Source organism: Otolemur garnettii, unplaced genomic scaffold, assembly GCF_000181295.1.
Source record: "Otolemur garnettii isolate 467f Iridium unplaced genomic scaffold, OtoGar3 scaffold00012, whole genome shotgun sequence".
Classification (NCBI taxonomy): Eukaryota; Metazoa; Chordata; class Mammalia; order Primates; family Galagidae; genus Otolemur; species Otolemur garnettii.
Genome location: NW_003852407.1, coordinates 15,914,551 through 15,927,931, shown reverse-complemented (window position 1 = coordinate 15,927,931; position 13,381 = coordinate 15,914,551). Strand labels below are relative to the sequence as shown.

Below are 13,381 nucleotides of genomic sequence, written 5' to 3'. Positions count from 1 at the left end.
AAATAAATAAATAAAAGAAAATTTGGTTTATTTATAAATAAACTAGTTGCATTGAGACCAGACTCCTCCTTAGATATATGCAAGATTGGGAAAGATATTTCACATTTATCATATAGATAGGGAGTCAAAAGGAGAAATCAGACTACAAACCCCAATTAACGGTTCATGGGGATGGAACAAAACTAAGAGGAGATGAAATACACACATATCAGATGGAAATCATTTATTCAGTGGATATTTTCAGAGCACCTTCCAGTGCCATGCTTGGCACTGTCAGAAACCCCTAGAACATACAGTTAGTAGTAATAGGTGTCTGCCCTGTAGAGCTTACATTCCAGTAGAGAAGACACGATAGAAGTACATCTGTAGGTTGAGATCCTTCATGTTTGAGAAATGGAGTATCTTCAGCTGTGAGGAAGGAATATGTTTTTAAAGTCTTTGCTAAGAATTGTTATTAGGCTTAAAAGAGAGCATGGGCCTGATGATGCTTTAAACCAGGCATCCTCAAACTGTGGCCCGCCTAGGACATTTATCTGGCCCTCTGGGTGTTTTTGCCGCTGCTGCCTGTCCTGCTTAGCAGCCGACCTGTCCTGAGGCCCACAGTCCGGCCCTCCAACAGTCTGAGGGACAGTGAACTGGCCCCCTGTTTAAAAAGTTGGAGGACCCCTACCTTAAACTTACTCTTTCAAGTATAATAGGTCCAGAATGACCCAGTACACTTCCTAAATGTTGCTTGTTCAGAATTTTTAACAAAATAGGAATGACTACACTAACTGCAGCTGTGGCCTGTATATGGTCATAATACAAAAGAGCAGAATATGGTTCTAGTAACAGTTGTCAATTACTTTTTAAATTGTCATTTGACAGTATAACTAAGTGTGGTTTTATTCCCTTTCAGAACACCTACAACTGAACAGTCAGTGTCTGCTGGCTCCTCAAAGAATGTGAGCAACACAAAGAAACACTTCTCTCGACTGAAAATGTTGCTTAGTCAAAATGAATCCCAAAAGAATCCAAAGTTGGATTTCAGAAATTTCTTATCTTCTCTGAAGGGTGGACTTTGAAAATAAGATATGTACAGTGCAATTTCTGAAACTAAAGTTAGTAAAACAGTTTTTTCAACATTTATTCTTTAAATACATAGAGGTCTAAGAGCAGACTTTTCTTGGCATCCTTCAGTGTTGATCGGGAAAAGACATCATTAGGATGTGTGAGTGAAACCTGCCTGTGTTATAGGATGGTTGTAAGGATCAAAAAATGAAAGTTCCTTGTAAATAAAGGTATCTGTGTACATTGAGTGGTGGGGTTATTTTTCTCCTGCCTTAGCAACTTTCATTATTATGTCATTTTCTTTCAAAAGGAAATTGAGACCTTTATTGAGAGGGTCTTGTCGCTCGCGAAGGTTTCTTCCACATGTCTGTAGCTTTATTACTAATTGAAGAAAAAGACTAAGGCACTCACGAAGGTTTCTTCCACATGTCTGTAGCTTTATTACTAATTGAAGAAAAAGACTAAGGCACCAGCTACATACACCTAAGGTGGCGGGTTCAAATCCAGCCTGGGCCTGCCAAACAACAATGATGGCTGCAACCATAAAAAATAGCCAGGCGTTGTAGCAGGCACCTGTGGTCCCAGCTACTTGGGAGGTGGAGGCAGGAGACTCGCTTGAGCCCAGGAGTTGGCGGTTGCTGTGAGCTGTGATGCCACAGCACCCTACCCAGGTACCTAGGGGGGACAGCTTGAGTCTCTGTCTCAAAAAAAAAAAAAAGTGTGTGTCCTTATTTTCTCACCATCATCTGCATAGCTATATTAGTAAAATCTGAACATTGTTCCTATTTTGTGTGCAAAAGTAAAGAATCTGGGACATTCCTGATTATAGACGACCTAACATGATACTGAAATTGTTAATTTTACTTCTGTTGTTCCTATAGTAGTATTTTACCTTAAAGTAGCATTTTAAATTGCTCTGGTGACTTGTTTCTAGTTCTAAAAATTATATCAGAACAACACATACTAAACATACTAATGGTTTAGCGATCTTAAATCTTTTCTGGAACATAGATGTAATTTCTTTAATACACTTGCATTGTATTGAACCTGTCTTTTTTATTCTTTATCAAAGGGAACCCTTCTACATTGTTGGTGGTATTATTTAGTACAACCACATTGAAAACAGGATGGAGGTTCCTCAAAAACCGAAAATAGAATTACCATATGATCTAGCAATCCCATTACTGGGTATATAACCAGTAATATATTTATATATACTTATGTATTTATATATTTAATATATTTATATATTCCCATAAATTGAAATATGTTGAAGAGATGTCAGCATTCCCATGTTCGTTGTAGCATTATTTACGAGAGCAAAGATAATAAACCATCAAAATGCCCATTAAAAAAATGAATGGATTAATAAAATGTATATGTACACCGTAGAATATTCTTCAGCCTTTATTGGTTGGTTGATTAAGAGAAAAAAGGTCTTGCTATATTGCCCAGGCTAGTCTCAAACTCCTGTCCTCAAGCAGTCCTCCTGCACTGGCCTCCCATTCTATTTAGCCTTTAAAAGGCAGGAAATCCTGTTATTCATGACAATGTGGATGAACCTAGAGGACATTATACTAAGTGAGATGAGGCAGACACAGAACCAAATACCCTGTGACCCCATTTACATGGAATCTAAGAAGTCAAACTCAGAGAATGGAATGCTGATTGCCAGAGGTTGGGATGTGGGAGTGGGGACACATAGGTGGGAAAAAGGAAGACCTTGGCCAAACAGTACAAAGGTTATGAGGATTAAGTTCTGGCGCATTTACCGCACAGCATGGTGACCACAGTTAATAATGTTATATTTCAAAATAGCTAAGAGGATCTAAAATGTCCTCACCACAAAAAAATGATAAATATTTGAGGTGATGGCTATGTTAATTAGTCTGATTTGATCATCCCACATGAATACATGTAACAAAACAGGACATGATACCCTATAAATATATACAGCTAGCTATTTGTCAGTTAAAAATAAAAATTAGTGAGCAAGAGTTCCATGTATCAACCTGGAGTAATCTCACAAATGGTATTAAGAAAAAAAAAATTGCTCTTTAAGTAATTCAGCTATTTTGAACTACAATCAATCAATTTCCAAACAGTTCTGCTGCTAATCTTAGATTTTCCTTCATTATGGCTTAGAAAACTGTAAGACTTACAGTTAACCAGCCACTTTGGAAATATGGCAGTTCCTCAAAAAGACAGTGACCATATGATCCAGCGGTTCTACTCCATTTTACTCTTGGTGAGACGGGATACCTGAGAAGGGTGAGGTCTAGGAGAATGGGTCTTCTCAAGGAGACCACAAGGATACACCTGCAGGGTCCTCTCCATGGTGACTCAGCTTTTGGGAATTTGCAAACTTAACTTCCTGGAACTTGGAAATTTCCAAGTTCTGTGAAATCCTGTAGTTCTTGTAGGGGCTGGAATAGCATCTCCCGCTTGATTCAAACTGGCCAATGAGAAGGGTACCTGTGGGGTGGAACTTTTGACTGTTGATAAAAAGGGAGCCAGTAGGGGAGCACGGCCATTTGGAATTCTTGTATGCCGCAAGCTCCCAGCTGGTGACTAAAGCCCTTCCTCTTTTTTTTTTTTTTTTTTGAGACAGAGCCTCAAGCTATCCCCCTGGGTAGAGTGCCTTGGCATCACAGCTCACAGCAACCTCCAACTCCTGGGCTCAAGCGAGTCTCCTGCCTCAGCCTCCCAAGTAGCTGGGACCACAGGTGCCGGCCACAACGCCCGGCTATTTTTTGGTTGCAGCCGTGGGCTGGATTTGAACCTGCCACTTTAGGTGTATGTGGCTGGTGCCTTAGCCACTTGAGCCACAAGCCCTGAGCCAGCCCTTCCTCTTATAAACGTGGTGTTTGGGTGCTCTTTCTCTCTGTTGGACCTCGTCTTCCTGCAACGTTGGGAATACCTAAGAGAACAGAAAACAAACATCCACATAAACACTTGAATATGAGTATTCATAGCTTTATTTATAATACCCACAAACTGTAAAAAACACATGTCCATCAACTGTTCAGTGAATAACAAAATATTTTTTCCATACAGTGGACTATCAGCCATAAAAGGGAATTAATGATATGTACTAAAACCATCCATGAACCTTGTAAACATTAATTGAAAGAAGCCAGACACCCAAGACGACACACTGGGTAATTCCATTCATGTGGGATGCTCAGAATAGGAAAATAGAAATAGGCTAGAGTTTGCCATGGGCTGGGGGTGAGGGGCATGAGAGTGGCTCCTGAGTATGGGATTTCTTTTTAGGGTAATGAAAATGTTGGGAATTAGACAGTAATGATGGTTGCACAACTTTATGAATATACTAAAATGCACTAAATTCTACATTTTAAAAGGATAAATTTTGTGGTAAGTGAATTATGTGTCAGTAAAACTGTCCTTAAAAAAATAAACCTCTTAATTAGTGCAGATACTTAACATATCTTGTAAATGAAAATGACAGTCTTTTTTGTGTGTGTGTGAGACAGTCTCAAGCTGTCGCCCTGGGTAGAGTACCGTGGCGTCCCAGCTCATAGCAACCTCTAACTCTTGGGCTCAAGCAATTCTCTTGCCTCAGCCTCCCAAGTAGCTGGGACTACAGGTGCTCACCACAACGCCTTGCTATTTTTTGGTTACAGTTGTCATTGTTGTAGCTGGCCAGGGCCAGGTTCAAACCCTCCAGCCTTGGTGTATGTGTCCGGCACCCTATCCACTGAGCTATGGGCGCCGCCCAGAAAATGATAGTCTTATAAAAAGCAGCAAACGTGTATGGGAGAGCTCAGACTGGGAGCAGCTGTGCTTTCATTCTTTCCCAGACTTCCATCCTGTTGCCTTAAGGTTCATCTGCTTATGTATACTCCCAGCTACTGCAGTGCTTCCCTAAGACAGTTCCACGTAGCCCTGGGCTGCCTTTCTAGTCATTCTGGCCTGTGGTGTCTGGAATGTGACCAGAGTGGACCAGGAAGCCTACGTTAAGGGCAGCCACCACAATGATGTCATGGAGGCCATCGCCAGCCAAAGAGGCATGCAGCGGGCAGAGCCCTATTTTAGAAAGAAAAACAAGCCAACAGGAATGGGTGGAGAAAGGGTAAGAGGGCACAAAGATTGTTGTGTCTTATTAGCAATACAGAGAGCTTTTGTGGGGACAGAGCTGATAAAAATCTGGAGGCCAAAATCATCAATATACCCTAGAGTTCCACACTGTCTACTGTCTTCCCCCTTAACACCGCCCTTTGGGCCTTAACACATTGGTGACTTCTAACATGATCCCTACTCAGATATTGTAAGTTCAAGTGACATTCTTAAGTGGATCATCTCTAAGAGGGGCAGTGCCAGCGGATTAAATGGGACTGCAAATACAACAGCACATGTCAGACATTGCTCAGCTTTCAAGTTGAGCTCTCATTTTTCTCATTGATGCCTCTCTTGCTTCTCTCCTGGCCCTGATCTTACTCTTCTGATTCAGGCCCCGGGGTCCATGGAAAAGTCCTGCCTCCTTATGGTCCTCAACCTCTCCCTATACTGGATCCTTCCTCTCAGCACTTTCTTAGTCAACCGTTTATTGCTACGTAACACACATACAGAGAAATGCCCAAAGCTCTCAGCACAAATCTGAGTCCGCTGCCCTCTTGACTGCATTTCTAAGGAGGTTTGTGCTTGTCCTAGCAGAGCTCTTCTCGCATAGGAGCCAGAGTCCTGCCTGTGGGCCTCCCAGTAGGTGAGCTCTGTGAGGGCAGTAACCCCAGAGCATAATAATGCTTTATAATTCCATTTATATGAAGTACCTAGGAAAGTCAACTTGATAGGGACAGAAAATAGAATGGCTGTTGCCAGTAGCTGGGGGGAAATAGGAAGTTATTGTTTAAAGGGTACAGAGTTTCAGTTAGGAAAGATAAAAAAGTTCTGGAAATGGATGGTGGTGCTGAATGCACAATAATGTCAGTGTATTTAATGCAGAGTACGCTTCAAGATCATTAATATTTACCATATGTACACGCCATATACAGTAGAGCCTCCATAGGTGACCACCTCTTGACATTGACCACCCAAAATTGAACTAATTTTCATAGACCAGACATGCACCACATGTGTTTTTCAGTACAGCAGGCCTAATTCCTTATGTTGACAGAGGTTCTACTTCAGTGGTTCTCAACCTTCCTAATGCAGTGACCCTTTAATACAGTTCCTCATATTGTGGTGACCTCCAACCATAAAATTATTATTTTCATTGCTACTTCGTAACTGAAATATGTTTTTTCTGATATTCTTAGGCAACACCTGTGAAAGGGTCATTCGACCCCCAAAGGGGTCATGACCCACAGGTTGAGAACTGCTGTTCTACTGTATATATTTTAACAAAAAAATAAAAAATTGGGTGGTAACATTCTCCCACAAGCCCCCATCCTTCAGTAGTGCTTTTAGCTGATACTTTGCTTTTTAATTGAATACTTGCATAATGTTATTTTCACTGTAACCTGCATAGTATCTCAGGTTATAGTGATTTTGGTGATGGTAGGACTGGAACAAGCCACCAATGTCAGAGGCATCATGTAGTGGGGTGGGGGTGGGATTAAGGGGCACAGACTTGGAACCAGACTCGGAGCTAGGCTTAAATTTTATTTATAACTTCACCATCTGACTTGTTCAGAGTCACACAGAACTTATGCTATTTTAGCTTCTTATATGTGAAATTGGAATAATCAGAGTATGTATCACAAGGTCATCTGAAGTGCTTGTAACAGTTCCTGGTGCATAGTACCATATTTGTGTGAGTTACTATTATTATATGTTATGTAATTTGCTTTATAGGGCAGGTTTTTCAAGTGTAGTCTATAAATTAACTGTATTAGACTCACCTGGGTAGTTTGTTTAAAATGCAGATTTCTGAAAATGTAGGAGTACATGGCACACCTCCTGGGAGGAAAGCTCAGTTACAACTTGGACTTTAGCTAACAAAAAATGTAGCCTAATCACAACATGTACTTTTATACTGATCTGAAATTTAAAAAATAATAAAAATAAAATTGATGTTTCCGGCGGCGCCTGTGGCTCAGTGAGTAGAGCGCCGGCCCCATATACCAAGGGTGGCAGTTTGAACCCAGCCCCAGCCAAACTGCAACAAAAAAATAGCCAGGCGTTATAGCGGGCGCCTGTAGTCCCAGCTACTCTGGAGGCAGAGGCAAGAGAATAGCCTAAGCCCAAGAGCTGGAGGTTGTTGTGAGCTGTGATGCCACAGCACTCTACCAAGGGCGACAACCTCTAAAAATAAAATAAAATAAAATAAATGGATGTTTCTGGATCCCAAATTCTCTGAAAAAGAATTTTTGGGCTCGGCGCCTGTAGCTCAAGCGGCTAAGGCACCAGCCACATACACCTAAGCTGGTGGGTTCAAATCCGGCCCCGACCCGCCAATGACAGCTGCAACCAAAAAATAGCCAGGCATTGTGGCAGGTGCCTGTAATCCTTGCTACTTGGGAGGCAGAGGCAGGAGACTAGCTTGAGCCCAGGAGTTGGAGGTTACTGAGGTGTGATGCCACAGCTCTCTCTACCCAGGGTGACAGCTTGAGGCTCTGTCTCAAAAAAAAAAAAAAAAAAAAAGAATTTTTGGACATAGGTTCTACTGTATAAAAACCTGTCATTGCAATGAGAGAAAAAATGGGAATGGAAGGCACCCAAATTTATATAAAATTACCAAATGCCATCCAGGAATGGAGAACCAGGGGCCAAACTTTGAAGATGTTACGAATCAGGCATGGGCAGCAGCTTGTGTCTGTAAAGCCAGCTACTCAAGAGGCTGAGGCTGGACGATCATTTGGTGATAGGAGTTTGAGACCAACCTAAGCAACATAGCATTGATGACCCTGTCTCAAAAAAAAGAAAAAAAATCACATTAAATTCTGACTCAGAGAGTATATGTGCCCATTTTGCAAATGCCCCAACTGAGTCTGAGCTTGTCAAAGAAGTTTAGGAAACACCAACCTAAGGATTCCCACAGATTTCTAGTATTCTCCAATTTGGCTTTAAACTCAAGGTGTGGTAAAAAGGCCTGGGTTCTAGGAATTTGAAGGTACCAATTGAATCGGTTCACTCAAAACCATTTAATAAGCTTTGCCTATAAAGAACTTGCTATATAATGAACTGTAAAACTCATACTTTATTATCCTATTACTTGGAATTTCTTAATATTTTAAATCATGAAGCAAGTCTTGAACTTCCAAGTTAGCCTACAGTGGTGGCTATCAGAATGTGGTCCTTAAACACAGTGGTTCAGAATCAAGTTGTTAGAAATGTCAACCATCGGGCCTTCCCCCAGGCCTACTGAAGCAGAAGCTCCGGGAGCAGGGCCTAGCCATCTGTAGTTTAATAAGCCCCCTAGCTAATTCTGATACTTGATCAAGTTGAGGAACGACGGACCAAGTAATCTCCTTCAGCAGTTTCTCCATGATACATCACTGAATACTTTGCTTCTTTCCCAGCCTATCCATCTTTCCCCCTCTCCACCCCATGTCCAATGAATCAGACTCACAAAAATTCACACACATTCAAAAAGAACATAAAACTTTATTAAGAACATCTTAAGATACAGCCAAAGAAAAAAGGGTAAACAAATAGGGAAAGTTCATTTTCCCATGTGCTATTGCCACCTCCAGAACAGGCTAGTGTGTGGATGGCTAGAATTACAGTTGGCAACAAATGCTCTGTATAAATAAATTCATTAAGTAACACAATGTTCCCTTTCTATACAGAGAATAATAACTGGGTTTACACTTCAGGCTTTGATATAGTGCAACGACTATGAAACAAGAGTACATCTTTAGGAGCTATTTCTTAGTAGAATACAAAGCAGTTGAGTAGCCTTATATTATTTCAAATAATGGAAAATTCAGAAAACACATTCTAACTTTCCCATTTAGTTAATTTTAACTTGTGAATTTTTCCTCTATAAAGATCTCTCAGAACCAGTTCAATAAATATATTTTAAAAGATGAGTTGCTCATCTTCAGTGACGACTGACAACTTAGTTTTATTTTTGTTTTTTTTTTTTTTTGCAAATCAAGATGCCCAGGTCATCCCATCTTTTTCCTGATTCTGAAGTATTTCCTATGGAAAAGCCCTACTTCAGAGTGCATGTAGTGAGAGGTACCAGAACAGCTGCATTTAGGATGGTTTTCCTCGAGGGAGAGGGTTGGCTATGGAGCACAGCTGATTTTCTCAGCCTGCGGGTTCCCCCCTATGGTCCTTTTACTTACTGTAGTGACGGAAGGAGCAGAGGGAGCACCAGGGAATCTGTTCACACTGCCACTCCAGACAGCTCTCTGCACTGTTTGTGGAGAAAAGAGTGATGGTATCCATTCAAACCACAGTACCCCTACTATAAACGTGCCAACATGCTTCTCTTTCAAGGGGCTAGGCCTAAGTGTACTCAAAGATGCATGATTTGCCCTAGTTACACAGTGGAGAAAATGCTCATGATTTAGAATTTGGTATCACAGTACCCCTATCTAACCCCGTTTCTTGAGAAAATTTAGTCTTCCCTCTAGAAAGGAAGACTGTTTACTGCTAAGGCTTACCATGTTAACCATCATAAGGCTGAAGACATGACTTCTAAACCAGACCATACTGTCTGTGTTCAGTTAACGAGTTAACCAACAACTGAGGTTTACGGAGGATCGGTCAAGGGTGGGGTTCAGGTTCTTGATACTATCACTTATCACAAATCTCATCAAGCTCTTTAAAAAAATAATGCATTTTTATCATAAATACTAAGCGCAGAAGCATAAATATCTAAGTCAGAAGTCTGTTTGAAATGGTGAAAATATTTGAACAAACTTCTAAAACATTTTGAATCTTCCCAGGAGTACATAATTTATCAATTAGTTTTAAATGGGAAAAATATACATATTTTTGGATGGATAAATCACGTTAGCAGATCATAAATAAGGTCAAGTTATTGAAAATAAATTAAGACACAGATTCTGCTTTTACCTTAATAGCAATAAAAACTAACTTACTTGGCATACTTTCGTAACACATATAACCAGGTTTTATAATTGTGCACTTGTTACCTCTCCCTCCTTTGCTGAATATTTTTCTTCCATCTCCAGTACCTGAGGACTGAGGCACAGAGAACAAGCCGACCCCCTGTGTTGGGTCTGACTGGTGCACACTGTAGCAACACTTCTTTACAGTGTTGCTACAAATGCTAGTTAGGATCTATTATTAATAGTCTGTCAACCACATTACAAGTTAAGTACATTCATGATTAAGTGGATCAGGTTCCCAAATGAGCTTTCAGTGATAGTATTAGAGAATAGAACTATTGTTTCTATGAGAAAATGTACCCCAAGTTCCAAAAGTTGATAAAAAACTTTCAAATATAAGCTATATATGGATGGGGACTATTTATATGCGTCTCTGCTTTGGAGAGAGGTCAAACTGTCAAAAGCACTGCTTCCAGAAATACTGGCTATTCAAAATAAATGTTTGCCTTTTTCATACTTAATTCATTTTTACTATAATCTCTAATATTGAGAAATAGAGTGAAGCCATTCAGAATAGTGAGACATAATTGGCTTGTGGGATTTAAAAGATGTTTTATTGACTATCTAATTTGAATCTGCTTGCAGTGAGAAGAAAAATGTCTAATATGTAAAGTAATGAATGAAAAAAATATTTATCTTAAGCCATTAGTGAATACAAATCCATAGCTTCACAGCTTAACAATGTGATTTAAAAAGAAAGCAGAAGAGCATGCAACTGCTTTAACACACAGGGTTGGAAATAAAAAGTAAAGGTACATTTGTGTTGGTAACTGTCAGTCTACCAATATGAAATTTACCGGATCTACCCTGTAGTGTGGGGTAACTGCCAAATACACAGTCACTGAAAAACCTTCAGGAACATTTAAACTGTTCCAAGGTATTTTACTGAACATCAATGAATATTATGTTCTTGAGCTACTAAAGCGAAAAATACTATTGTTTTTAAAGTCATATGGCTAAGGGAATAATAAAAGTATAATTATCTCATGTGTCTTTCCATTCTGCGAAAGCTTTTTGTTAAAGGGATCATGATGTTAACAGGAGATTGACTTGACAAATAGAAATCAGTTCCAGAAACAAAGTTGTCCTTTTGGTAGAATGTCAAAATTTATAACATTTCCAAAGCATTTCCATATTAATCTACTCAAAAAATTCTAAACAGTTTAATGAATTTAACACACTTTTTGTTCTACATCAGAAGTTAGCATGGAACCCACACAGTGCTATCAGAGAAAAGTTCTGCAGGCTTTGATCTGAACCTCAAACTGACATCCATGTTTAGTGTTAAATTAAATTACTGACCTCTAGGGAATAAGGAATCAAAGGCATAGAGAGGCACAGAATTGACGTTTGTTTGGGGAGAAGGGTAAAAATTATGTTGGAGCATTTAGTCCCTTCTACAATCAAATCAAACTATACTACAATAAAGTCTCCACTTGATTAGTTATTCCCAGGAATTACATAATATACAGTGATTAGATGCTGAAGAAAATAAAGAAAAACAATTGAAAATACATGAAGAAATAGAAACATGGAATTTCTCACAAGGTTCTGGATCAAAAAAAATTTACAAAAAGATCTTTTGAAAATAATCACTATTTATGAGCTTATTAATACACAGAGATCATCACTTTGTTTAAGCTAAGTCATGTTAACTTACCAATAAAATAATAAACAAACCAACATTTTAAACAATTTTATAAATTACTTGTTTCTTTTGTTAAGTTTTACTCTCCCAACAATATACAAAAATAACGCTACAGGACTGTCCACCTAACCTGTCTCCGTTTCTTGCAAAGTCCTGGGACTGGAAAGAGACTGGTCATCAGTCTTCACTGTAGATGTCCCCCGCAAAGGGCAGGTGCATGTGGCTGCCAGTGACATTGGGCAATCGAGATAAGTCTGGCAGGTTCTGGATCCGGGACCTGAGTTCTTTGCGCACCAGGGAAACTCTGGCTAACTTGCGCTTGTATTCCTGTAACATCAAATCACTTTCATTAGCATTTGGGGGTAAAAGAGCTATCTCCCTAAAAACACTCTACATAAAATCTGATACTATACTCAATCAATGACAAATAAAGAAAGATTATGATTATTCCAATGTATAGGATTGAAAGAGGAGTTTTGGAAGTATATAACTAGGTAAACTCTATTATGAAAAAAACACAGTCCTGGGCGGCGCCTGTGGCTCAGTGAGTACGGCCAGCCCCATATAATGAAGGTGGCGGGTTCAAACCCAGCCCTGGCCAAATTGCAACAAAAAATAGCCGGCATTGTGGTAGGCGCCTGTAGTTCCCACTACTCGGGAGACTGAGGCAAAAGAATCGCCTAAGCCCAAGAGCTGGAGGTTGCTGTGAGCTGTAACACCATAGCACTCAACTGAGGATAATAAAGTGAGACTCTGTCCCTTAAGAAAAAAGAAAGAAAGAAAGAAGAAAAACCCACAGTCCTTGTTGCTTTAAGCCTGCAGAAAGATTAACATATTACTATACTTAACCTTAGCATATAAAATTTCAGGTATTCTTGAGTTAGAACAAGAAAAATCTCATATCTATTTTCACAAATATAAACTGAAATTTAGCAAGAAAAGCTATGAAAACTCAGTATGAGAGAGTCTATGGTATTTGAACCACTACTGTGCCCTTCCTCTACCCTCCCAAGGTAACTCAGTAGGGCAGACTCCACCCTAGAGAGCTGCAGCCAACAACACAGGCTTACACTCCCTGCAAGCCCCGTTTGGGTGGCTTCCTTCTCACAGTGCTCAACAGCAGTATTTCTCATCCTGCCCCCAGCAACTTGGTGCGAAGTCCCAGGCTATAGCAGTTACAGTCTTGGGGGATCCCTTCTACCTAGCCCTTAAAAGAAGTTCCTGGGTTTGGAGCACTGTAAATACTGAGGTCCTGATAATTCTCACCCCCAACTCATGAGGAGGCTGCTCCACAGTAGAAGAGGCAAATCAAGACAAACGCAGGCGGCTGTGACTACCTCCTTCACCAAGAGCTCAGCTCCTACAACAGGGTATCACTCCGAGAGCTGGTTCCAGAGTCTCAACTCAGAGATTTGGTCTGAGGGAAGCAGCCGCCATGGCAATGCACTATTACCCCAGGGCATGGGGTAAAGGAGAGCTGCATTTTCTTCCCAATATGGTCACACACAAGTCTGAGAGGACCATCTCAGATGCAGTACAGATGAAGCAGCTGAGAAAAAAACTCAGCTAGGAGTTTACTAAAACTACCCAGGGAAGAAAGGACCAAGGCCTGAACCAAGCCAACAGTAGTAGG

The 13,381-nt window shown here is 40.2% G+C and overlaps 2 protein-coding genes across 2 annotated transcripts in view; one reads left to right on the top strand and one right to left on the bottom strand.

The window, feature by feature from the left end:
- The window catches only part of CUNH18orf21 (chromosome unknown C18orf21 homolog), an 8,327-nt gene extending 7,036 nt beyond the window's left edge, over positions 1–1,291 (top strand). The window contains exon 5 of the mRNA XM_003784740.3: positions 899–1,291. Coding sequence (XP_003784788.1) covers positions 899–1,064 — 166 coding nt within the window. The 3' untranslated portion in view covers positions 1,065–1,291. The remainder of the gene's footprint in view (positions 1–898) is intronic.
- Positions 1,292–8,599: 7,308 nt separating this feature from the next.
- The window catches only part of RPRD1A (regulation of nuclear pre-mRNA domain containing 1A), an 89,498-nt gene continuing 84,716 nt past the window's right edge, over positions 8,600–13,381 (bottom strand). The window contains exon 7 of the mRNA XM_003784739.3: positions 8,600–12,075. Within this exon, the coding sequence (XP_003784787.1) occupies positions 11,926–12,075 (150 nt within the window). The 3' untranslated portion in view covers positions 8,600–11,925. The remainder of the gene's footprint in view (positions 12,076–13,381) is intronic.